General features: G+C 45.9%; 1 protein-coding gene across 1 annotated transcript; it reads left to right on the forward strand.

Annotated features, from left to right (window-relative positions):
- Positions 1–997: 997 nt before the first annotated feature.
- Positions 998–24,521, forward strand: trim24 (tripartite motif containing 24). Its single transcript, XM_030342535.1, has 20 exons — positions 998–1,780; positions 5,738–5,856; positions 6,124–6,271; positions 7,184–7,316; positions 7,852–7,968; positions 9,311–9,425; positions 10,099–10,245; positions 10,788–10,902; positions 11,669–11,811; positions 14,261–14,515; positions 15,095–15,217; positions 15,747–15,876; positions 16,750–16,807; positions 17,565–17,697; positions 19,800–20,140; positions 20,620–20,734; positions 21,115–21,189; positions 21,718–21,879; positions 22,462–23,470; positions 24,499–24,521. Exons 1-20 carry the CDS (start codon positions 1,504–1,506, stop codon positions 24,519–24,521), a joined length of 3,738 nt encoding a protein of 1,245 aa, XP_030198395.1. The 5' UTR covers positions 998–1,503.
- Positions 24,522–24,829: the final 308 nt, after the last annotated feature.

A 24,829-nucleotide genomic window follows, 5' to 3' on the forward strand; every position in this document is an offset into this window, starting at 1 on the left:
CACACCGGGTCAAAGGTCAAATTGGCCACACCAAGTTTATGAATCACAGGTTATGGCATTTTGTCACATTCATTATTCAGATTCGCTCCCTTGTCATCTGGTGTCACATCCCGGGTCCCTCAATTGTTGGATGCTCAGAGATCATAGAGCAATATTAAAATAAGGCTACAAATGAGTTAATGATTAAGTAAACTGTCAGGGGATGACTTCTTTAATTTCGTTTTTTCAGTTTCTAAAGATTTCAAAAACTGATAGAATGTAAGTAATAGTTTGTTTGTTGTTTTGATTTACTTGTTTTGGTTTGTGGATGTTGTTCAATATGAGTTATATACAGTACTTTACTATCTTTGTTGTATTCATGTAATGGGTTAACCTTGTGATTGTTGGTGCTTGGCCCATGAATATCTTTCTGTACCGACGCAATATATTGTTTCTCTTCTGACAAATGTACTTATTGTCAGTTGTTTTGGATAAAAGCGTCCGCTAAATGCCCTAAATGTAAATGTAAATAAGAGTATTAGGATCCCTGATTTATGATTATTTTCAGACCTATAAAAGCTGTTGTCCACTTCCAAAAAAAACTAAAAGAGGAAGAAGAAGAAGAAGAAGAAGAAGAAGAAGAAGAAGAAGAAGAAGAAGAAGAAGAAGAAGAAGAAGAAGAAGAAGCTTATTCTCAACATTGCTGGAATTATTACGGAAGAGGATAAGGGCAACATGTGATTAATATTATTCAGAACTCAGATTATTTCTGAATTCTGACTTCAATCTCAGAATTCTGATTTTAAAAACAGAATGAAAAGAGTTCTGACTTTAAAATCGCAATTCTGAATTTAATATCAGAATTCTGATTTTAAATTCAGAAATAAAGACATCGATTTAATTGAGCTTATCTAACTAAATATATTTAAATATTTGTAAATGTATTTAGGAGCCAGTAAATCGAATGAACTCCACTCCAGTCCAGTGGGAGGCGGTAACGTGCCGATATGATGGGTGTTGGCTACCAATTAAAACAAGAGAAGAAGAAGGGGAAAACCTCTGTGTTTAGAAGTTAGCATTTCACTCATCCATTATTAGATGAAATATCGACTATAACTTCAATAATTAAACACTCGGCATGGTTCCAGTTAAACGTACAGCATAGAAGTACTATTGAAGCCCGAGGAACGTGGTTTAAGGTGATCGATGTGCTCGTTATTTCAAGTTAAAGTTAAAGAAAGCTAGCGAAGCTAACGTAGCATCTAAACGGAGAGAAGTGGATGCTATTATTCAGAGGTATTAGATGTTATTTCGGTTATCTTTCACGTTATTATGTTGTTCAGAGACAAGAAACGTCCGCAGGTGAACCCATTAAGGCGTCAATTATGGGATCCATAATGTGTTCATTTCGTCATATTGTTTAGCTTTGTAAACAATCGCTTGTTTCCAAAGGCGACGTGCAGCCTCATTGATTATCGCTGGAAAAATAGTCGATACATCACAGGACACACAACATCCAGCAAAATGGATGAAAACTCGGAAAATGTGGACAATGACGACATTGTGATCATCGTGGAGAACGAGGCGGAGAGTCTGCCGGCTGAGGAGGAGAGGCTGAAGCAGCTGGGGGCCAATTTCGGGCTCATGGACACTTGTCCCATCTGCAAACTGAGTCTGAACAACAGAGAGCCCAAGATCCTGCCCTGCCTGCACTCCTTCTGCAAGAGATGCCTGCCGCCCCCCTTCAGGACCGCAGACCCGAGGCGGGACCCCCAGTTCCAAGTGGACCACAACAAACCAAGTAAGACCAAATCAGAATCACTCTTAACATCTTAAGTATACAGGAGTAAATTTCTAAGGCTTGGTTCCTCCACAGCCACACAGCAGCAACAATACAAGATACAGTAAATAAATATGAGTAAAAATAAGTAGAAGCATAGATCACAATAATAAATAATAATAACAAAATAAAGTAAGTAATAATAAGAGAAACTAAGACAGTGGTAATAAGTAATGAGCTGTAGTAAAGTGTTCAAGTGGTAGTGGTACCACCCAAGGATGATTCAAGTGCAAAAATGCTGTGAAAATTACAGATATTATTACTATTTGTTATAGTGTTTGGGGTAGTGTATTATTAGGTAATACACTGTAATTTCTGTGGGTCAAATATTTACTTTGAGCGAATCACCTTTCACACTCATCTACATGTTAATGGAGATGCCAGTATCTGTTCTGGGCTGTGTTTATGCATTGTCTTTGCCTACGTCCTTTAAAGTTACTATTTAGTCATGGACAGATTTTGACGCGAAATCAAAGGGAAATGGATCTATTTCATTAAGAAGCAGGTTGAGGCGTTTATTTTTTACTGAAGGTTGCCTTACGGTAGACTGTGGACAGATGGCAGTCAAAACGCTCTGACCAACTCACTATCCTGACCCTGTAAGGTTATTGTACTATTCATATACGACCGCTGTAACAGAACGACTTGCTGTAATGAATTGCCTTTAAATGCTTCCAAATCAAGTACACACGTGACCTGCCAACAGCCATTGGATGATGGAATTGAGCATTTGGCAGAAAAAAAAAAAGCAAAACCCTTCATTGATCAGTGGATTATCAAATCCTGCATGTTAAAAGGCTACATTCAAGAAGGTAATTTTGTAGCCTGACTAGGTATATAAATGAGATGGTAGCATCACCGTCTACACCACCAAGTTATACCCCAAATAACCGATTTTTTGGGCAATGTTTTTTCATTATTTTCTCAGGACATATTCCACAAATGTGCACATAATATATCACAAAATCTGTGAGGGTCACCTCCCATGGGGTCCCCTCCCATGGGCTCATCTCCCATTGGGTCCTCTCCCATAGGTCTTATCCCATGGGGTCCTCTCCCATGGGGTCTTATCCCATGGGGTCTGCATTGTTGCTCCGCCATGTTTGTACAGAAGCCCAGAGTGGACAACAGAACATGTTTTGATAAAATGTGTTTTCGGTTAATGGTTCTTTGAAGGAGGTCCGTAGCGATGTCCCAATGGCTCTGACTTCTTTGTGATTCTTTTTGAGTACCGTTGTTGTGTAATGGTGTTGTGATGAGCATTGTTGTATATGGAATGAGTTCGTCTCCTAGATGCTAGACCTTCTTGTGGCAATGCCTCGTAGAGCCTAGTCGAGCCGAGTTTTTCACACTTTTGAACCCAAAGTGTAAAAATCGTAAATACATCCATGCTTTGGGAACTCACACTTTTCGTTGTTTCCCTTTTCAATCACTGAAAGTAGGCTATCATTCTTTTGGTATATAAATGTAGTTCACCATTATGGATCCAATAGGAGGACTGTGTGTTGAGAAACATAAATGGGCTGTGACTTTGGCCATATCTTATAGCATACAGTGTCCATGGTGATTTTGACAAAGATACATGATTGTGATTGGTTGAATATATTTATTCCCTTAGTAGAACTGTTAAAAATTGATTGATCTTCAATGTAGAAGGCTCTTTACCTTTATTAAGCTGTGACCAATAGTTTTACATTTACACACTAATCATAACTCTAGAGGTATCTCATCCCTTGACACTCGATGCTGTCATTGACGATGTCATCATTTGGGAAGTACCGATTTGGCACACACAATACAGGCCACTATCTGCAACCTTACCGCTAGTTGCTTCAAATTCTTACACGTGAAATAAAAATACGTTAATCTTTATTTTATATCATCCATATGCTGTTCACCGAGGCTGGAGCTTCACTGATAACCTAATTCTTGCACTGCTTTGGCTGTTTTACGAGCTTGCAGGATACACCTCCAAACAGCCATTTAAATGTTGTGTCCAGTCGAATTGCAATTTCGTGAGGCCGTTGTTTAGGGCAGGGCAGGGTGCTTTGTAATTAGCTGGCTTTGCTCGGTAGCCCAGACTCTCGGGCTGGTTTGCCCACACTGCGAGACACACAGATACATACCGGCCCTGCCCCACTTGAAGAAAGCTCTCACACTTCACCACATGTGCCATCGCCCAACCCCCCCCCTCTCTCTCTCTCTGTCTCTAGGGGCCCTACTCCTCTCTGTCTCTCTCTCTCTCTGTAGAGGCCCTAACAGATGGAGGCCTCGTGGTTGAAGCTGACTCCAATTCTCTTTGTATCGGTCGCGTTATACTTGCTCTGGTTGGATTTTACAATGTTGTCGTTCTGCAGCCATGAAAGGATATCTCCAAAACAAAATGGGAAACTCTGCGTAACTCAGTCGGTGCTCAGGCTGGTTTCCGGTGTAGGCACTGGGGGATCTCCCACTAGACTTGGCTTGGCATTGTCGCACCTCTGGATCAGAGATGACCAGTGGATAGGATCTCCCCCCAGACTTGGCTAGGCGTTGTCGAACCTCTGGATCAGAGATGACCAGTCGTGAGACTTGGTTTCCAGTAAACCATTCTAGTAATGTTGGGTGATTGCGTGACGAGTTCTTGTTCACTAAAGTATACATTTGCATCCTGAGGGTCTTAGTGTCGGACCAGTTAGACACTATAAAGTCCAAGGATTTGTTTCCCATTGAATCAAACCTTTTGAATTGTAATCAACAATTTAAAATTATTGAATTTATCTTCAGTTTGTATTGGCCAATCTGATTTGTCTTGACACGATTGCGATTCAGCCTACGCATAGCATGCGCGCAAACTCACAGCCAGACACAAGAACTCCTAATTCAAGAGCAGCTTTTCCTTTAATGACATAGAAAAAAAAGATTAGAAATAAAATAAAACTGAAACCTATTTTTTGCATGCTTCCATATTATATATATTGTGTTATAATGCAAGCTACATTGATTATTGCATGGTTCACTCATAGAAAGTCATATTTGTGACAAAAGCTTTCTCTCTTATGAAATATGAGATAAGTTAATTCATCTGTTGATGTCTTTAATGATCATCATCACAAAAGTAGGAAGTGATTAGCAAACTCTGAGTAGCAAACCCAGATGCATACATATATTTTTGAAAATCACGCTTGTAAATGTGCATCAAAAAATTGCATCAAGATGCATCGAGATGCATCGATAATCGCTTCAGAATCTAATCGTTGACCTCATAATTGGAATCGAATCGTGAGGTGCCAAGAGATTCCCACCCCTAACTGTAAGCAAGAGAAACACAAATCAAATCGGTAGGGCTGGGTATTGCCAGGTACCTTTCAATTTGATTCTTTAGGTCTTGAATAGATTCGATTTCGATTTGATATTGATCCAATTGCTTCGATATCGATTCAATAATACATGCAGATGACAAAAATACCTTAATATTATTTTGAATGAACCATTTCAAATTGAATTAACCATTTCATTGTGCTTTAACTAGCAAAAATGGAATAAACCATTGTATAGTATTGTTCCTGAGCTAAACTTGCAGCATAAAAGCAATAATTATAACATGGACAAATGTAAAAGGACATGTACATTTAGGCATATTCGCTTCTAGATTACAATGACTGATTATGCTTCTTTATTTTTTTATTTATTTTTTTAGTGGAAATAATCGAGAACAAATAAATTACAACTACAAATCGGTTTATGTTCATCACTATGGTTAATATTGTAATCTTTGTATGCTGTGTGGCCATGGTTGACCGTCCTCTGGTCTAGGAACAGTGTTTGCGGTTTTTAAACGGTCCAACCAGTGCGTTCGTGAGGAGAACACCAAGCATGTGACCAGCGAAAGATGTGCCTTCCGTGTCTCATCGTGTGCGTGTCTCTCCCTTCCACTAGTGGGCGCTATCCGCTGTCCAGTCTGCAGACAGGAATGCTGGGAGATGGACGTGTTGGACAACTTCTTCGTCAAGGACTCTGCGGAGATGCCGAGCAGCACGGTGGAAAAAAACAGCCAGGTCAGTCGGCCCCTCGCCTGCAGTGGTTAGTTGGGGTGTTTACCTGGGTGGGGTCTTCACCTGGTTGGGGTCTTCACCTGGTTGGGGTCTTCACCTGGGTGGGGTCTTCACCTGGCTGGGGTCTTCACCTGGTTGGGGTCTTCACCTGGTTGGGGTCTTCACCTGGGTGGGGTCTTCACCTGGGTGGGGTCTTCACCTGGGTGGGGTCTTCACCTGGGCTGTTGAGACATGAGGTGGGCTCACACCTGTTCCTCCGCTCCCGTCCAGGTGTGTATGAGCTGCGACGACAACACGGAGGCCACAGGCTACTGCGTGGAGTGCGTGGAGTTCCTGTGCGTCACCTGCATCGAGGCCCACCAGAGGGTCAAGTTCACCAGAGATCACACCATACGGCAGAAGGAGGAGATGTCCCCAGGTAATATACCGTCAATTATCAATAGAGATGTTACGATACCATTTTTTTCCGTCCTGATTCCGATCCTGAACTTGAGTATCTGCCGATACGAGTATATATTCTCGTAGTTAAGCGTGAGCATCCATGTTTTTCCGACTTGGTAGCTCGAACGCACGTGGGTTGGAGATGACGTTTTTTCCTATTCTAACTTTCGAGCTGCGACCATTAATGAACGCAGCACCGCACATGTTTGTGATGTTCTTTGCCTGTGTAGTAAATTAACTAGTTGTGTGATCGTATTGGAGCGGCGCATAGACTTGCGTACGCGCCTATACCCCATTTTAAGCAGTATCGGATTAATACTGGTATCGGAACAACTCTAATAATGAACCACAACATCCCAAAAACCACTACTGGCTCCATCAAACATTTCCTCAGTTGTGTCTTGACAGCAGGACTATGGAGAGATCGGGTTTCAGTGTTGAAGTTGCCACCATCTGTGATATTCCCTAATAGACCATCTTCACACAGGTGTAATCACAGGCTGAACACCTGTTGCTCATTACACAGTTTATGGGCCTGTGCCTTTAATCTACCAGGGCACAGGTTGTAGACTTATCTCAACTCAATAAGTTCACTTCAATTAAATTGTATTTATATAGCCCTTAATCACAGGTACAGTCTCAAAGGGCTTAACAGGCCGTATATGTATGACACCGCCCCTGACTCTGGCCCCCCAGAGGGCAAGAGAAAAACTCCCTTACCTCTTGTGCCCTATTACATAAAAGTAGCAGACCCGTAATCCATGTTGGGACGAGGCCTGCATGCGCTAGGGGGTGAAGAACGGACCACAATGAGGTCTCCACACCTTGTTGATTGCTGTGTCTTCAATGTGTCTAACGTCTGGCCTTCTAATTGGCTGCGCGCTTCCAGAAGCGGTGGGGATGTCGACCCAGCGGCCCGTGTTCTGCGACGTCCACAAGCAAGAGCCCCTGAAGCTCTTCTGCGAGACGTGCGACCGCCTCACCTGTAGGGACTGCCAGCTGCTCAAACACAAAGACCACAAGTACGCCGTCCTCCGCCTGCATCTTTATACCTCACCTTCACTCACGGGTCTGCCTGAGCTGGACCAAAAGGGGATTGTATTCATCAGGGTCTCCGTTGGTCCTTAAAAAGTCTAAAATCCAACCATCAGAATTTTAGGCCTTCATATATCTTAAATAGGATTGTGAATGGTCTTCAAAATGGATTGTTTTCACAACTTTTTTGACTTTCTCTGTCAGTCCAGGCATACTGCGGCCAACTATAAAAGTCAGATTAACCACTATGGAATTTTATGTTGTTTACAATGGCTCTAGTAGGATCAACGTTTTGGTTTCATGAAGCATCACATATTATACTCTTGCACAAACGTTTTTTTATTAATTTTTTATTATACCGTCTGCTCTTTAATTTCCCGTTAAGGATTAATAAAATGCTTCATTCATTAGCCGGGTGTTGATCCATGGTGTGGTTCTGTTGATCCATTGTGAGGCTCTCTACAGCTAACAGCTTCAATGGTACCTAAGCTGCGTGTTGACTCTTGGTGTGGTTCTCTGCAGCTACCAGTTCCTGGAGGACGCGTACAGGAACCACCGACAGTACCTGGAGAACATGACCCAGCAGCTTCAGCAGAAGAGGAAAGCCATCGAGGAAGTGTCCACCTGCATCAGCTCTGGGTAACCGACACTCAGAAAGACTCAATTCTCTGCACTTTGCAGCGTTTCCCCCCCTTCATTTATGCATGCAGTCATCCATAATCAGCCACGCACAAACTATTTCAAATTACGGTATTCAAATGGTTTTTCACGCCAAATGCTACCTCGTTCTGTCCAGATGTTTTACGTTTTTAGAAACCCATTTTGTCTGCAAAATGACTTCCTCTAAATAAGTACATGGTGTTAGAAGGACGGGTATTGTGTTTTAGGGATGGGCGATATGGCCTAAAATCCATATTGCGATATACATTGCAACCTATTGCGATAACGATATATATCACGATATATAAATCATAATACAACCATTTCAGAACAGGTTACATAGACTCTAAGGAAAGCCAAACTGCTAAATGTATAAAACAAAAGAAAGAAACTCAGTAGGCCCATGTCGTTTTGAGAACATTTATTGTGCAAAACTGTAATCATACAACATAATGTTGTAGCTGCAGATACTTTAACAAAGAAAAAAATCTTCTGTGTAATGACGTATGCTTCTCTTAATTAAATTAAAACTGGTGGTGTCTTGTTAATAAAGAAACGGATACTGTGAATTAGGGAAATATGTATTAGGCATGGCTATTTTAAATAAAGAAAAATCTTCCAAGTGTGTGCACAGATACTTGATATTAAAACATAAAGGTGCAAAGTGAACGCATACAATTTTAAACTGAACATGAAATTAAGGCAATCACCAGCTCCTCCGTTTCGCTTTCAGCCATTTTTGCTTAGATGACGATGATGCGTTGAAGCCGGTTGCAGCTCATGGCTCTTTAAATTTCGAGGGTCGCGGATGATGCGTTGCAGCCGGTTGCAGCTCGTGGTTCTTTAAATTTCGCGGACGATGCGTTGCAGCCGGTTGCAGCTCGTGGCTCTGTTTAAATTTCGAGGGTCGCGGATGATGCGTTGCAGACGGTTGCAGCTCGTAGCTCTACCCATGACCCGCTCTTTATATTTCGCGGGTCATGGATAGATCGCGTCAAACATGCATTATCGCGATAGGGCAATATAACTAAAATCTCTATCGTAGACCATTTTTTATCGTTTATATCGTATATCGTTTATATCGCGCATTCCTATTGTGTTTCCTATGTCTATATATCGTTGTTTCTGTAACCTTTTCTACTAGTGTACCCCCTCCAACATACATTAGAGTTCTTAGAGTTTTTTTATTTTTTAATATGTATTTTTTACAAGCATTTTCAGGAGTACCTCCTGCAGTACTCCAAAGTACCCCCTAGGGGGTGGTTCTTTGGAGTACTGCAGGGGGGAACCATTGGCCTTTAATATATTGTTCTGCTCCCAGGCTGCAGCAGGTGGACGAGAACCGCAAGCTGGTGACCAACGAGATCAAGAAGTCCATCTGCAGTCTGATCATGGAGATCAACCGCAAGGGCAAGATCCTGGTCAACCAGCTGGAGGTCCGTCCGAACCTTTATTGACACTGTGACCGTTTCACTGACACTGCGGCTCACATTAAAGCATTAAGCAACACACAAGACGATATCCAGTCAGTCACATTGCAACACAACACAATATCCAGTCAGTCACATTACAACATAAAACAATATCTAGTGATGCACATTGCAACATGACACACAACATCCAGTGACTTGTATTAATAAAATCACACAATGTCCACTTTTAAAATACCCAAACATGTCTCGGTATGCATAACATCCTGTGGTTTTCTCAAACCTGACGGACATCCAGAGCATTTATCGCTGTTTTGTGTCCCATGCATACATATATATGTATGGTATAAAGAACATTAGTATATCCTAGACGTGAACCTCCTAAGATGGCGCAGTTTGATTGGTTCGCTATCTCGGGATATTGGGCAATATCCCACGATTGAGAACTCGGGATATTGTTTTCCTGCGCGTGGCGGTCGTCTCTTCACGCTGATAAAAACAAATAATCCGCCAATAAAAACAATTAAATCCTGGCAAAAAGTGTTCACGTGTAGTATATACTAAAACAATTATTCAAAAATATTCGAACAGTGATTAATTGCTAATTTGAACCCCACTTCCTCCCCCCTGGTTAACCCCACTGTAACGTCCGTGGTACGCGTTCTGTGGATGTCTTCAGACCTTGACCAAGGACCACGAGATCGGGCTCAAGAAGCAGCAGGACGAGGTCTCCTCCCTGACCAGGCACCTGGACCACGTCATCCGCTTCACCAAGTGGGCCACCTCCAGCCACAGCACCACGGCCCTGCTATACTGCAAGAGACTGGTGAATACCCCCCCCACGCCCACCCCCACTCACCGTAGAGCTGCTGTCAGTCCGGGCAGAGCTCACCGTGACTCTGTATAGCCCTACCCCCACACCCCTCGCACGCAATTATTGTATGTTGTACGTCCTGGCACTTAAAAACAGTGCTTAGCATCGTGTAGCGTCTTATCCTAGCTGTCTTTGTTGTGTACGGGGAATGGGTTAACCTAGAAATTGTTAGTGTTAGGCACTTGGTTCTATGAACATCTTTACTTTACAGACAGCGATGTATCGTTGCTTCTCCTTATTCTGCCAAATGTACTTATTGTAAGTCGCTTTGGATAAAACCGTTGGCTAAATGCCCCGAATGTAAACGTAACATTGATATTACAGACGGATGTTGGGGTCTCTTGACCTATGACCTATTAATCATGACCTACGACCTAAGAAGCGGTCGTTAAAGGGTTGGGTACCACTGCCTCGGTGTGTGGTCTGAGGGATGGCCGGAGGTCGTGTTCTCCGCCTCTGACCTTGCATGCTGACTGTAGTTTTCTCGGTCTCAGATCCTGTTCCAGATCCACTACCTGATGCGGGCCAACTGCAACCCGTCCATCGTGCCCCAGAGCTCGGTCCGCTTCCAGTGTCGCTCGGGCTTCTGGGCCTCCAACGTCGACCTGGGTAAGAACCGCCGCGTCTCACACCACGGGCTAACTCATTATCTCTGTGTTACACACCGGGCTAACTCATTATCTCTGTGCTAACTCATTATCTCTGCTTCACACAAGGCTAGCTCATTATCTCTGTGTTACACACCGGTCTAACTCTTTATCTTTGTGCTAACTCATTATCTCTGCTTCACACAAGGCTAGCTCATTATCTCTGTGTTACACACCGGTCTAACTCTTTATCTCTGTGCTAACTCATTATCTTTGTTTCACACTGGGCTAACTCATCATCTCTGTGCTAACTCATTATATCTGTGATATACACCGGTTGAACTCATTATCTGTGTTACACACCAGGCTAACTCATAATCTCTCTGTTACACACCGGGCTAGCTCATTATCTCTTTTTCACACCGGGTTAAGTATCTATGTGCTAACTCATTATCTCTGTTACACACTGTGCTAACTCATTATCTTTGTGCTAACTTATTATCTCTGTTACAAACTGTGCTAACTCATTATCTTTGTGCTAACTCATTATTCTGTTAAATAATGACGATGATAATAATGGTCGATTACTTGAAAGGTTGAGATGAAACCGGTGTGATAAAACGGAGACTAGCTGAAAAATTTGAAAGACGAGATGATACGAATGAGATTAACGATGGAGAAAACTGAAATCAAACCAAGACCTGAACAGATAAATCGGTTCTGTGAACTGAAGTTCACGACGATCTGGACGACGAGCGATGAGTGTTTAAAGGCGCGTTTCCCTCCAGGTTCTCTGCTGGTGGAGAGGGCCCCTGGCCGCCAGCCCGTGGCCAACCCCCCCATGCCCCCGAGAGGGGAGGGGTCGTCGGGGAGTCTGTCGGCCGCCAGCCAGCAGCAGCGCCAGAGCACCCTCGCCCAGCTGCAGATGCAGGTAGACCCCTTCTCTCTCTCTCTTTAGGCAGGGTGCTACCGGCCAGGCTGTTCTGCTTACCGGCTGTTCCTTTAGGCAGGGTGCTGCCGGCCAGGCTGTTCTGCTTACCGGCTGTTCCTTTAGACAGGGTGCTACCGGCCAGGCTGTTCTGCTTACCGGCTGTTCCTTTAGGCAGGGTGCTGCCGGCCAGGCTGTTCTGCTTACCGGCTGTTCTTTGGGCAGGGTGCTGCCGGCCAGGCTGTTCTGCTTACCGGTTACCGGCTTGTACTGTAGTCCGTTGCCGTGTTCCAATACCCGTACTTCCATGAGTATACTTAAGGAAGTATACTATCCGTACTATCCATACTCACTGAGTACGTTAATTTTTCAGATGCGAGTGCTCTTCCAAATCGAGTACTCCGTGGTGCACTTACCGGAAATGACGATCGCGACAGCCGCCTAAAAAAACGATTCAGATTGTAAAATGTAATAAATATGAATATGTAACACGACAAAACATACATTTGTATGGTGAAGGAGCTGCAGGCGCTGTCCCTTCGGTATCCATTTTTTTGAGTTGAGCGCTCAACCTGGCTCCGCCTCTTCCGCTACGTAGCTAAGATGGCTGCCGTTGAGTACGGAGAGTGTCCTTCGATCCTCACTTCACGATTAGCACGTTTTGAGTACGACATCCGGGTCCTTGAAGTATACTTCTTTTCGCCGGATCTGAATTGGAACGTAATACGTACTCAAAATTTAGTACGGATGGTACGGGTATTGGAACACGGCATGTGTCTCCTGTACAGTATATAACTGTATATAACTATACTGTAGTCTGTGTCTCCTGCACAGTATATAACTGTATATAAATATAACTACTGTAGTCTGTGTCTCCTGCACAGTATATAACTTTATATAACTGTACTGTTGTCGCTGTGTCTCCTGTACAGTATATAACTGTATATAACTGTACTGTAGTCACTGTGTCTCCTGTACAGTATATAACTGTATAGAACTATATAACTGTGCTGTAGTCTGTGTATCCTGTACAGCAGGGGTGTCCAAACCTTTTTCAAAGGGGGCCATATTTGAAAAATGTAAATACCTCGAGGGCCGAATTCCTCTCCCGTCATATCTTTGGACCATAATAAAGTCACATACAAATTTATTTCATTTCAGAGAGAGAGTGAGTTGTTCTTACATTTATGAACTGATTGAATATAAACTGCAATCAAGATTACTTAAATGTATAAGTTGATTTAACTGATATACTAGTGAGGTGTACTTTCATATATGAACTGATGGAATGTAAAGCCCAATCAAGATTACTTAAATGTACAGTTTGATTTAACTGATATACTAGTGAGTTGTACTTACATTTATTAACTAATGAAAATAAAGCCCAATCAAGAGAACTTAAATGTATGAGTTGATTGTAGGAATACGTCCATGCAATGTGGCTAGCGCCAGATTGGTGCTGCCACCATGTGGTGAAAAGAGAAATTGCAACGGTTGCGGGCTGGAGGGCCATAGATAATGTATTTTCGTAAGGAGCCGCGGGCCATATCAAATATAACCCCGTGCCCAGATTGGCCCGCGGGCCGGACTGTGGACATGTCTGCTGTACAGTATAATAATAATAATAATAATAATAATAATAATAATAATAAATGAAATTTATATAGCGCTTAATATGGTACTCTAAGACGCTTAAAGACGTTTTAAGTATATAACTGTATCGAACTATATAACTGTACTGTAGTCTGTGTGTCTCCTGTATTGTATATAACTATAACTGTACTGTAGTCTGTGTGCTGTACAGTATATAACTGTATATAACTATATAACTGTACTGTAGTCTGTGTGTCTCCTGTATTGTATATAACTATAACTGTACTGTAGTCTGTGTGCTGTACAGTATATAACTGTATATAACTGTACTGTAGTCTGTGTGCTGTACAGTATATAACTGTACTGTAGTCTGTGTGCTGTACAGTATATAACTGTATATAACTGTACTGTAGTCTGTGTGCTGTACAGTATATAACTGTATATAACTATATAACTGTACTGTAGTCTGTGTGCTGTACAGTATATAACTGTATATAACTATATAACTGTACTGTAGTCTGTGTGCTGTACAGTATATAACTGTATATAACTATATAACTGTACTGTAGTCTGTGTGCTGTACAGTATATAACTGTATATAACTATATATAACTATATAACTGTACTGTAGTCTGTGTGCTGTACAGTATATAACTGTATATAACTATATAACTGTACTGTAGTCTGTGTGCTGTACAGTATATAACTGTATATAACTATATAACTGTACTGTAGTCTGTGTATCCTGTACAGTATATAACTGTATATAACTGTATAACTGTACTGTAGTCTGTGTGCTGTACAGTATATAACTGTATATAACTATATAACTGTACTGTAGTCCAATGCTCTACGTCAGGTGGAGAAGTTGGCCCAGCAGCCCAACCGCCCGCCCGTCCCCAACCACTGGTCGTGGTACCAGAACGTCAGGGTCCCGGGCCCCCCCCAGGGGCCCCCCGGCCCGCCCCCCCCCACCAGGCCCATCCCGGGCGGCTCGTCCCCCTCCCAGATGCCCCCCAGCCTGGCCCAGCAGAGGAGCAAGTACGGGGGGCCCCACCCCAACCCGCGCAGCCCCAGCTCCTCCATGCTCCACAACACCGGGTTCCCCCCGCAGGTAGGGAGGCGGACGGACGGGGAGGGGGAGGGGGGGGAGCGAGGGAGGCGGGGAGGGTGGATGGATGATGATGATGTAGTGAGAAGCGGTTGGATGGATTGATGGGGTGAAAAGTGGATGTACTGATAGGAGGATGACGGTTTGATCGAAAATTATGAATGGATGGATGAATGGATGTCCACAATAGCCTTGGCGTGTCTGTCAAACCTAACCTTTGACCCCTGCGGTTCCGTTCCCTAGGATCAGAGATGAATGGATGATGATGATGGAGCGAGGGACAGTTTGTCGATTGGATAAAGGGAACATGGATGGATGGATGACGAAGAAAGGATGATGATGGAGGGAGGGACAGTTGGATGGATGGATGACGAAGAAAGGATGATGATGGATGGAGGGACAGATGGATGGATGGATGGATGGATGGATGGCGAAGAAAGGATGATGATGGAGGGAGGGGCAGTTAGATGGATGGATGGCTAGGAGGTTGACCGCGGCATAGAAGGATCAGAGATGTATGGATGTACACAATCGTCTCAGCGCGTGTGGGTCAAACCTGACCTTTGACCTCTCTGCCTCCAGTCCCTACGGGAACTGATCCACAGCTCCGGCTTCCCGCCCAAGCCCATGGACACCATGCAGGGGGCCTCCCGGTACCCCCCCACCCTGTCCTCTGGGTCGGCCACGCAGGCCCTGCTTCACCAGGTACGGACCCCCCCCCCCAAATCAAGTCCCATACTTCGGTAGGGTATATCTCCAGGCGTGGTTTGTATCTGGCCTGTTAGCATGCTAATAATGCTAACAGGCAGGTAGCTATGCTATAGCGGGCTCCATGGCTTCACTGCGCTCGGTCCGCTGATCCCCATGCGCTAGCACAGGGGTTGATGGGCTTGCGTGCTAATGGAGCTCATTGCTAGCGTGCTAACAAATAGGAGCTAACGTACTGATGCATGTGAGCCTATATCATCTGACGTCTGAATACCTACGCATTGAATGTCTTCAGTTCAATATATTCCTTTTGGGGGCATTTTGCTAAATTGAAATATTATAATACATATATTCGTTTCTTGAAAAATGTTGAGGCACCGGGCGGGCCGACATTCTGCACATGTGAGCTTGCACTCAAGCTCCCGCGAGCGGGTCCGCCGCGACGCCACAACGGCCCGCCTGGCCCTCAGAGCTCCACGTGTTGACGGCTGCCCTGGTGTGTGTGTGTGTGTGTGTGTGGTTCCAGCGGGCCCTGAGCGACCCGTCCTTCCTGAAGCGCAGCGAGCCCGGCGGAGCGCCCCCCTCCATCACCATCTCCATCCCCAAGCCCAGCTACAGCGACCCCAGCCACGCCTCCGCCGCCGCCGACCGCAACGGTACACCCCCACCTGCTCTCCAACCAACTCCCTTCTACGTTTACACTTTGCATTCAGGGCGTTTAGCAGATGCTTTTACCCCAAGCGACCTCGAGTTATTACATTTGTCAGAAGAAAGAGAAACAACGACATATTGCCGTCGGTTCAGAAAGCATGTTCATAAAACCAACTGCCAAGCACTTACAGTTGTCAGGTTAACCCATTCCCCGTATACAACTGAGATAGCTAGGATAAGATGCTTCACGATGCCAAGTGCAATGGTTTTAAGTACCAGGACGTACCACATACAATAAGTCTGTACATTAAGTGCCAGGACGTACCACTTACAATAGGTCTGTACATTAAGTGCCAGGACGCACAACGTACAACTTCTCACACAAACACCCACTTCTGTCTCGTGGATGTACACCACGCACAAAATGCATCCTTTTTAACGTAATGCGTAGCTGGTCACCCCCAACGATAGACCCACAACACTCACAACACAATTAAGACTAGCTTGCTATGTCAGGGTGTGATTTCTCTAATGTACGACAGAAAGCTTTTAGCTAAATGCAACCAGTCACCAAACAGGCTAAAGAATCGATGTGCCAGGACCTTCAGGAAAACCAACACACACATAACACATTAGCGGTGGTGAAAGTTTTGTGTGTTGTTATCAAATGTGTATTATGTCAAACTTTCATTGAAGGTATAATTCTTATGTCAAGGCGAAGGTCCTCAACATACACATGATCATCATACACAACCAAACGGCATTGATAATTAACTAAAAACAAAATTGCTGAGGAATAAAAGAGTGTATCTATGAGTGCTCTGTGACGATGTCACCGTTCATCTATTGACCTTTTGACCTTCTCTTCTTCTCTAAAGCACAAGCAAGACAGATCTCGCCAGCGTCGAAGCCCTCGTCATCAGAACGGGGTGCAGGGTGAGTGCCACAACGACCATCATCTCCTTTCAATCATGGAACTGTTGATGTGTGCTTTCTGGGTTTGGTGACACTGGACCACACTGCCGACTTTCAATGATTTAATGTGATTTTACCTTTTTGACGTTTCTTTACTCTTGTACTTTAGTTATTTGTGAATTGTTTTGAGTGGGTTTCAAAGCACCTAGTTTACAACTTGATGTCTTTAGCGTATCGAAACAGAAGCTGTCTAGTAAAGTTCCCATCGCCCTTGGTCTGGACAGCTGGGTTAATGCATCCTGAAACATAGTCAGCGTTCCCTTAGCCAACAAGCAGCGTTTGACTCTTATGAATCACATTTCATATGCAAGTTGGCTTCTCAAAGTAAAAACATCCCCTTGACCCTAACGCGCTGACAACGCAGCACAAATGACGTAAAACAGCCAGCTAAACGAGTCTTCTAAATGACTGTTTAACGTTTTAAGTGGGGTTTGGGGAAATATGGTGATCAGGAAACCATCACATGAAATCCACTGGTCAAAGCGAATCTCACCGAATCTACAAACTAAAAGTGTGGTTCAAGTATCACATCCCGTGTGTCAAAGTGCTTATTGAATCCTGCTTGGAAGCAGACATGCTCAAGCTTAATACTTTTTCTAATTACTAACTAGTAATACATAATACTTAAGACTAGTGTGTGTGGGTGTGTGGATGGTGTATCAGTGTCTTAAGTATCAGAGTACGTAGTGTATTAATGTGTGCTGTCTTTATCTTAAAGGACCACTTCGTGGGCGAAGCCGTACGTGTCGGAGCCTGCGACGCCGCCGGCGTCCAAGCGCCGCCGAAGAGCGTCCCCCGGGCCCATCATCATCATCAAGGACGAGCCGGAGGACGAAGACGATGTCCACTTTGTAAGAGAATAACCCCCCCAGCTAGCCGTTACCTTGGTGTTACTGCTAGCGGTTAGCTAGTTATCCCTGCTACCTCATAGTTGCTGCTAGCTCGTTGTAGTGTCTAGTCGCTAACTACTGGGTTGTAGTTATCGTGGGTGCTAACTGGGTGGGACTGCTAGCAGTGAGCCTGTTGTGACTGTTAACTTGTTTCTACTATGAGCTAGATGCTAGCTCAGTGTGACCGCTACGTTGTAGCTTGTTGCTGCTCTTAGCTTCTAGCTAGGTGGGAATGCCAGGTGCTAGCTCATTGTGAATCCTAGCAGCTACCTTGGTCTCACAAGCTGCTAGCCAAAAAATTGCTGCTATCTAATTGTAGCTGCCAGGTGCTTGCTCAATGCATAATTATTTTAATTATATAACTTATAATTTAAGTTGTACTTTTTTGGACATGGTGAGATATTTTGTATACCGGAAAGATTTTTTACTAAATGCTTATGTTTGTACAGAACTAGGCTATTATAACATTCTATTGTTTTTCTACTTATGTCATGTAAAAATGTAATAAATGACATCACCTGGATATTTGGCAATTACTATTTATTTATTCATCATAGTTGAAATTATACGATATTTTAAATCGTTTTATAGTTAAATGTCAGTCAGCCATGAACAATAATGATACCAAACTATTGACAACCCAACAGAAAAAATGAGAGATCAAATGTCTTGGAAGAATAAGTCGGCTTAGCTCAGGAGGTCGAGCAGTGATCTTGTAACCGGAAAGGTTGCTAGTTCGATCCCCAGCTCCCCCCAGCTGAGTGTTGATGTGTCCCTGAGCAAAACACTTAACCCAAACTGCTCCTAACTGCTCCTGACGAGCTGGCTGTCGCTGACTGTCCACTCTGCCGTCTGTGTGTCACTGCGTGTATTAACTAATGTTAATTAATTAATGTAAGTTGCTTTGGATAAAAGTGTCTGCTAATTGCCTTAATTGTAATTAATTCCAGACAGGAACTTGATGATTGACAAAACAAAAATAATAATATTTACCTACATATGTTTCTAAACATTATGGGTTCCTAGTGCCCCACGGACATGTATATAATTATTATCTATATTTTAATATATATAATTATAATGATACAAGGTAATAAGTCAGATGGGTTCCCCTCGTGACCGCAACCAATCTCCTAAACCGTCTCCTAAAAATAGTCTCACCCGGTCGATAGACTTGTGCATTGTGGTGCTTGCAGTAGCTACTTGCATTTCATCCTAGACTGGTGGATATTGAGTCCTCTCTCCTTCTTGGAGATCTTGCCGCACAAACACCTGGACCTCTCGTCGTTGTTTGTTCAGCGCTGATAGTGGTCCCTCTTTGTATCTGAGTAGGAATCCTTGTTTCCCCCTGGTGGCTCCCTGAGGGTATGACTCCTGTATTTGATCCTCAGCTTGCTTTGGCTCCTTCTTCACAGAAGGTGTGGTTAGGGCTCCTAACCCACGGCGCCCCTGTTACCGTCCTTCTCGAGCTGCCGTCTGTCTCTCCGTATTAACACGTTTAATATTATGGTCATGCCGGACTCCTTTTCTGGGTGGTTTAACTACATTACCCAGAATGACTTGCACCAACCGCCCCTGTCGTTTGAGCTGCAACTAGCCTATTTGATGGCACTTACTTTCCTAGTATAGATGTCAAGGTGTTTCAAAGGCCATCTTAGCAGTGACGGCCGGGCGGCATGTGGCTCGGGAGGTAGAGCGGGTTGACTACTAACCGGGAGGCTGCTCGTTCCCCGGCTCCTCCTAGCGTGAGTGTCGAGGTGTTACTGAGCGAGAAACCTCACCCAAATCTTCTCCTGATGAGCTGGCTGTCGCCTTGCGTGGTTGACACCGCCGTCGGTGTGTGCATGAATGTGTGAATGTTGGGCAATAATTGTAAAGCGCTTTGAGTCGCCGCTGGTTTATAAATGCAGTCCATCCATCTAGGCAGTAAAAACCAACCGTAGTGATGCTAAAAATAATAACTTCCAAGTTGAAGTACTACTTTTTGTACCCTTCCTGACGTCTTCCTCCCCAGTGTCGGCGCTGCAGTCTCATGTTTTTATTTTCTTCTCTGTGGCCCCCAGGTTCAGTCTACAGTGGGGGCCAGTTTGCCGGACAGCAGCACAGGGGCCCAATCCCAGGGCCCCATACCGCCGGACCCACCCCAAGAGCAGATCCCGACCTCCGACCCCATGACCGGACAAGAAGAGCCGCCCCGACCACTGGAAGTGGCGGCGGCGGCGGCGGCGGCGGCGGCGGTGGCGGCGGCGGCGGTGGGGGGGGAGAAGAGGACGGGGCCGGAGGACGACCCCAACGAGGACTGGTGTGCGGTGTGTCAGAACGGAGGAGAGCTGCTCTGCTGTGATAAGTGTCCCAAGGTGTACCACCTGGCCTGCCACATCCCCACGCTGCACGAGTCACCAAGGTAACACGCGCACTAAACACTAAACGCACTAAAACACTAAATGCTCTATACACATTCACTCACTCAGTTTACTCTCCCTCCCTCCGGAGCGCTGCCAGACCCTCCGCCTCCCTCTCATCTCTCTCTCCCTCCCTCTCATCTCTCTCTCTCCCTCCCTCTCATCTCTCTCTCCCTCCCTTGGGAGCACTATCAAACCCTGTCTCCATGTCTCTCCCTCCCTCTCATCTCTCTCTCCCTCCCTCTCATCTCTCTCTCTCCCTCCCTCTCATCTCTCTCTCTCTCTCTCTCCCTCCCTCTCATCTCTCTCTCCTTTCCTTTGGAGCGCTATCAATCTCTCTCTCTCTCGCACTCTCTCTCCCCCTTTGGATCGCTATCAAACCCTCTGCCTCCCTCTCATCTCCCTCCCTCCCTCCCTCCCTCCCTCCCTCCCTTCGGATCGCTATCAAACCCTCTGTCTCTCGCTCTCTGCCTCCCTCTAGTGGCGAGTGGTTCTGCTCGTTCTGCCGGGACCTGGTCTCTCCCGAGATGCGGTACGACTGCGACGACACCGCCCCCCCCACAGAAGACCCCTCCCTCCCCCCGGTGGACAGACGGGTAGGCTAGGCTCGCCTCCTTCACCACGGCCGTCACATCTAGGAGCAACCATTTAGTAAACGTTTCAACAGTTAATGGAAATACTGAAGAAGAAACAACTGAGGGAATCCTTACTTATTATTATTTATTAATAACTATATACTGATTGAAGTATAGTATCTGTGTACTCCCATGGCCCTGTTGCATGTGCATACACACATTAAACATGGCTTAATAATAATAGTAATATAGTAATTCTAGTGATGAGTTACTAGAATTATAATGTGTTGTTTGTTACTGATGTTATGTCTATGACAATCTAGAAAGACATTAGACTAATTAATTTATGAGAACCACCGAACCGGTCCTGACCCGTTCTTCTTTCTCCCGGGTTGTTCTAGAAGTGCGAGCGTCTGCTGCTCCGGCTGTTCGTCAACGACTTCAGCGCCGACTTCCAGCAGGCCGCCGCGCCATCGGTACCACAGCCCTTCCGTTAGCGTTAGCTGCTTTAGCTAGGCACAGTTAGCATTAGCATGGGTACAGAGAACTTTAGAGGGGACATATCATACCACCAGGTGCCATGTTGCCACGAGTGTGATTAGCCGGATAGTCGAGCAACGTTGGCTGCAGTCCACTGGCTAGGCTGGTAGACCGATCTATCCAGCATGCGTCTAGGTGGACACGCCCACTTGTGATGTCACGGCGCAGAGTTTCAAAACGGCTAATCACACTCACACCTGGCTGGCGGTATAATATGTCACCTTTTCAAGGGACCTTTTACACTTTAAAAAAAACAACATTCATCCATATGGGAAAATGAACAAATAAATGAACAAATAATTGAATATCTACAGCTTATAGGTCACAAATCTCCCACGACCCCACATCCATACCAGACAGACCCAAGAGGCTTCAGTGTCTATGGTTGGGGGGGAAGGCTCTCCCATACAGTATGTTCTAACACAGAGCCCCTGTCTGTGTCTCTCCCCCCCCCCCCCCCCCAGGAGACGAGGCGCTACAAGGAGCTGATCAAGACGCCCATGGACCTCTCCATCGTGAAGCGGAGGCTGGAGTCCCGGTCTCCGGGGGACACGCGCTACGTGGCCCCCGACCAGTTCATCACCGACGTCCGGCTCATCTTCTCCAACTGCGCCAAGTACTACAAGGTACCAGCAGCCAACACAGTTAAGCAAACGGGTCGGCTGGACGGTGTGCACGTGAGATACTGTATCTATAAATCCTTTCAACTCTGTATCCATTAGAACTATAAACAGTACTTAGCATTGTGTTGCGTCTTATCCTAGCTGTCTTTGTTGTGTACGGGGGAACGGGTTAACCTAGTGATTGTTAGTGCTTGGCTCTTGGTTCTATGAACATCTACTGACAGATATGCTGTTTTTTTCCCTCTTTCTTCTGACAAATGTACTTATTGTAAGTCGCTTTGGATTAAAACGTCTGCTAAATGTGTCTAAAGCTATATATATAGTTGGACACTATATAAAGCTATATATAGTTGGACACCTTTGCTTGCACACTATATCGAGTGCAAGCAAAGTAGACGTACGAGAGCAGAAGAACAGCCCTATAATCTAACATTGAAAACGTGTCGAGCAGAATCCATTTCTTTAGACGTTGCTCGTGGGCGGGGCCTAGCTCCACGGGGGGGGGGGGGGGGGGGCTTGGTTTTCCCTTTGGAGCCGTGGGTCCGGTGCGGGGGGTCTTAACTCCTCCTGCTCCTCCCTCCCCAGGTGACGTCGGAGGTGGGCAGCGCCGGCCTCTACCTGGAGGACTACTTCGAGGAGCAGGTGAAGACGGTGTACCCCGACACGCTGTTCCCCGGGGGGCGAGAGGAGCGCATGATCCCCCCCCTGGAGGACGAGATAGAGGAAGAGGAGGAGGAGGAGGAGGCCGCAGAGGGAGGCGCGGGTCCCGTCGCCAGGGGCGACGGCAACGCGGCCGCCCCGACCCAGCTCCCCGCCGGAGATTCGGGGATCCCTCCCATGGAGGAAGAGGAGGAGGAGATGATGGAGACAGAGGAAGGAGGAGGAAGAGGAGGAGCAACCGCCGCCGCCGCTGAGCAGAAGGACGAGGGGAGCGGCACGGAGGAGAAGGGAGTCTCCAAGGCAACGGGCACCGGAGGGGGAGGGGCCCTCCCAGACGCGGTGAAGCAGGAGCAGAACACGCCTGAGAAGGAGAACCCTCCGACCGTCTGCTCTGAGGAGCCCCCCAGCGGGGGCCCGGGGGAGAGCGGGGTCCCCCCAGCTTCTGAAGAGACGCCAGCCCTCGAAGACCTACTGGCCCCAGTGGATCTGTTCGCCCCGGAGAACCAACCGCCCCCGGCATCTCCGGGGGACGAATCGGCCTCAGAGGAACTAGGGGCCCCTGAGGCAATAGGGGCCCCTGAGGCAATAGGGGCCCTTGACAATCCGGTGGCCCCGGCGTCTCCTGCTGAGCTGCAGGCCCCAGAGGTCCTCCCGCCCCCTGAGGTCCAACAGAGCCCGGCGTCTCCAGACCCTCCAGCCTCGGGGGAACCAGAGGAGCCAGCGGCCGCCGCCGCCGCCTGCCCAGAGGTGGAGCTCCCTCTGGCCCCTACACACAGCCTAGCTGCGGCCCCTGAGAGCCAGAAGGTGGAGCCGGCCGGCACAGCCAAAGAGGAGGAGGAGGAGGAGGAGGAGGAGGAGGAGGGAGGAGAAGAGGTGGATGAGGAGGAAGGAAAAGAGGAGGAGGAGGGAGGAGAAGAGGTGGATGAGGAGGAAGGAGAAGAGGAGGAGAAAGAGGAGGAGGGAGTGGGAGAGGAGGAGGTAGTAGGAGATGAGGGAGTAGGAGTTGAGGGAGTAGGAGGAGAAGAGGAGGGAGTAGGAGAAGAGGAGAAAGAGGCAGGCGAAGGAGAAGAGAAAGAGAAAGAGACGGAAGGAGGAGGAGAGGAGGAGGAGGAAATGGAAGGAGTTGAAGAGGGGGAGGAAGAGCAGCAGGAGGAGGAGGAAGGAGGAGGGGAAGAGGAATGAGAAGAGGCAAATTAAGGATGGCGGCAAAGAGGACAAAGAAGATGGACAGATTAAGTCTTCCACAGAACCGTTCCTGCTCAAATCTCGATCATGTTTTTTTCTTTTTTAGCTTTGCAATAGAAATACTGCAATAATGAACTCTGGCTCTGGATCGAAGACAGGAACACTTTGTGCTGTTCTGCTGGTCAAACGGTTACAAGCAGATACTTTTTTCTTTGTTTTATCGGAAGCACATCAATTGTAACCTTGTGGAGAGGGACTTCCTTAAGTTATGTTGGCGACGTCTGGCTCTAAATGCATCGCCATGCATTGAGGACAGAGAGGACACTTGCATTATGTACTGCATGCAACACATATGATTAATTATTCCTGTTTCTTTTCTGCTATGTTTATGGAATTATGAATTATGGAACTAACATTTGCTATTTGGATTATATATATCCGGGGTGGGTTTTATGTACCATGGAAGCATTGTTTGTTTGAATTAAAGGAAATATGTGTCAAGACAAGAGATGTGTGTTTAAAAATGTGGTTGTTTCAACACGCATAGAGGAATATTCGGACGTTTCATATTTTTCTTGTCGCTGCATACAGTGTGTTGAAATCACCCGACAACACATCCGATCCATTTTTAACAGAGGAGCTGTAAAATGAAAAAACTTTGTCAATATCGGATGATTTTGTTTTGAAACCAAATGTGTGTGGACCCAGATGAATGTACTTTATGGGCAGAAGAGTTGGTAGTAAAGACATGTGCCTGAAAATGCCTTTAAACGACAGGTTGCCAGACCTTGCTGTGGTAGACGGGTTGCCAGATCCTGGTGGGCTAGACGGGTTCCCAGATCCTGGAGGGCTAGACGGGTTGCCAGATCTTGCTGTGGTAGACAGGTTGCCAGATCTTGCTGTGGTAGACGGGTTGCCAGATCTTGCTGTGGTAGACGGGTTGCCAGATCTTGGTGTGGTAGACGGGTTGCCAGATCTTGCTGTGGTAGACGGGTTGCCAGATCTTGGTGTGGTAGACGGGTTGCCAGATCTTGGTGTGGTAGACGGGTTGCCAGATCTTGCTGTGGTAGACGGGTTGCCAGATCTTGCTGTGGTAGACGGGTTGCCA

This window comes from Gadus morhua, chromosome 19 (genome assembly GCF_902167405.1).
Source record: "Gadus morhua chromosome 19, gadMor3.0, whole genome shotgun sequence".
In the NCBI taxonomy this organism is placed as follows: domain Eukaryota; kingdom Metazoa; phylum Chordata; class Actinopteri; order Gadiformes; family Gadidae; genus Gadus; species Gadus morhua.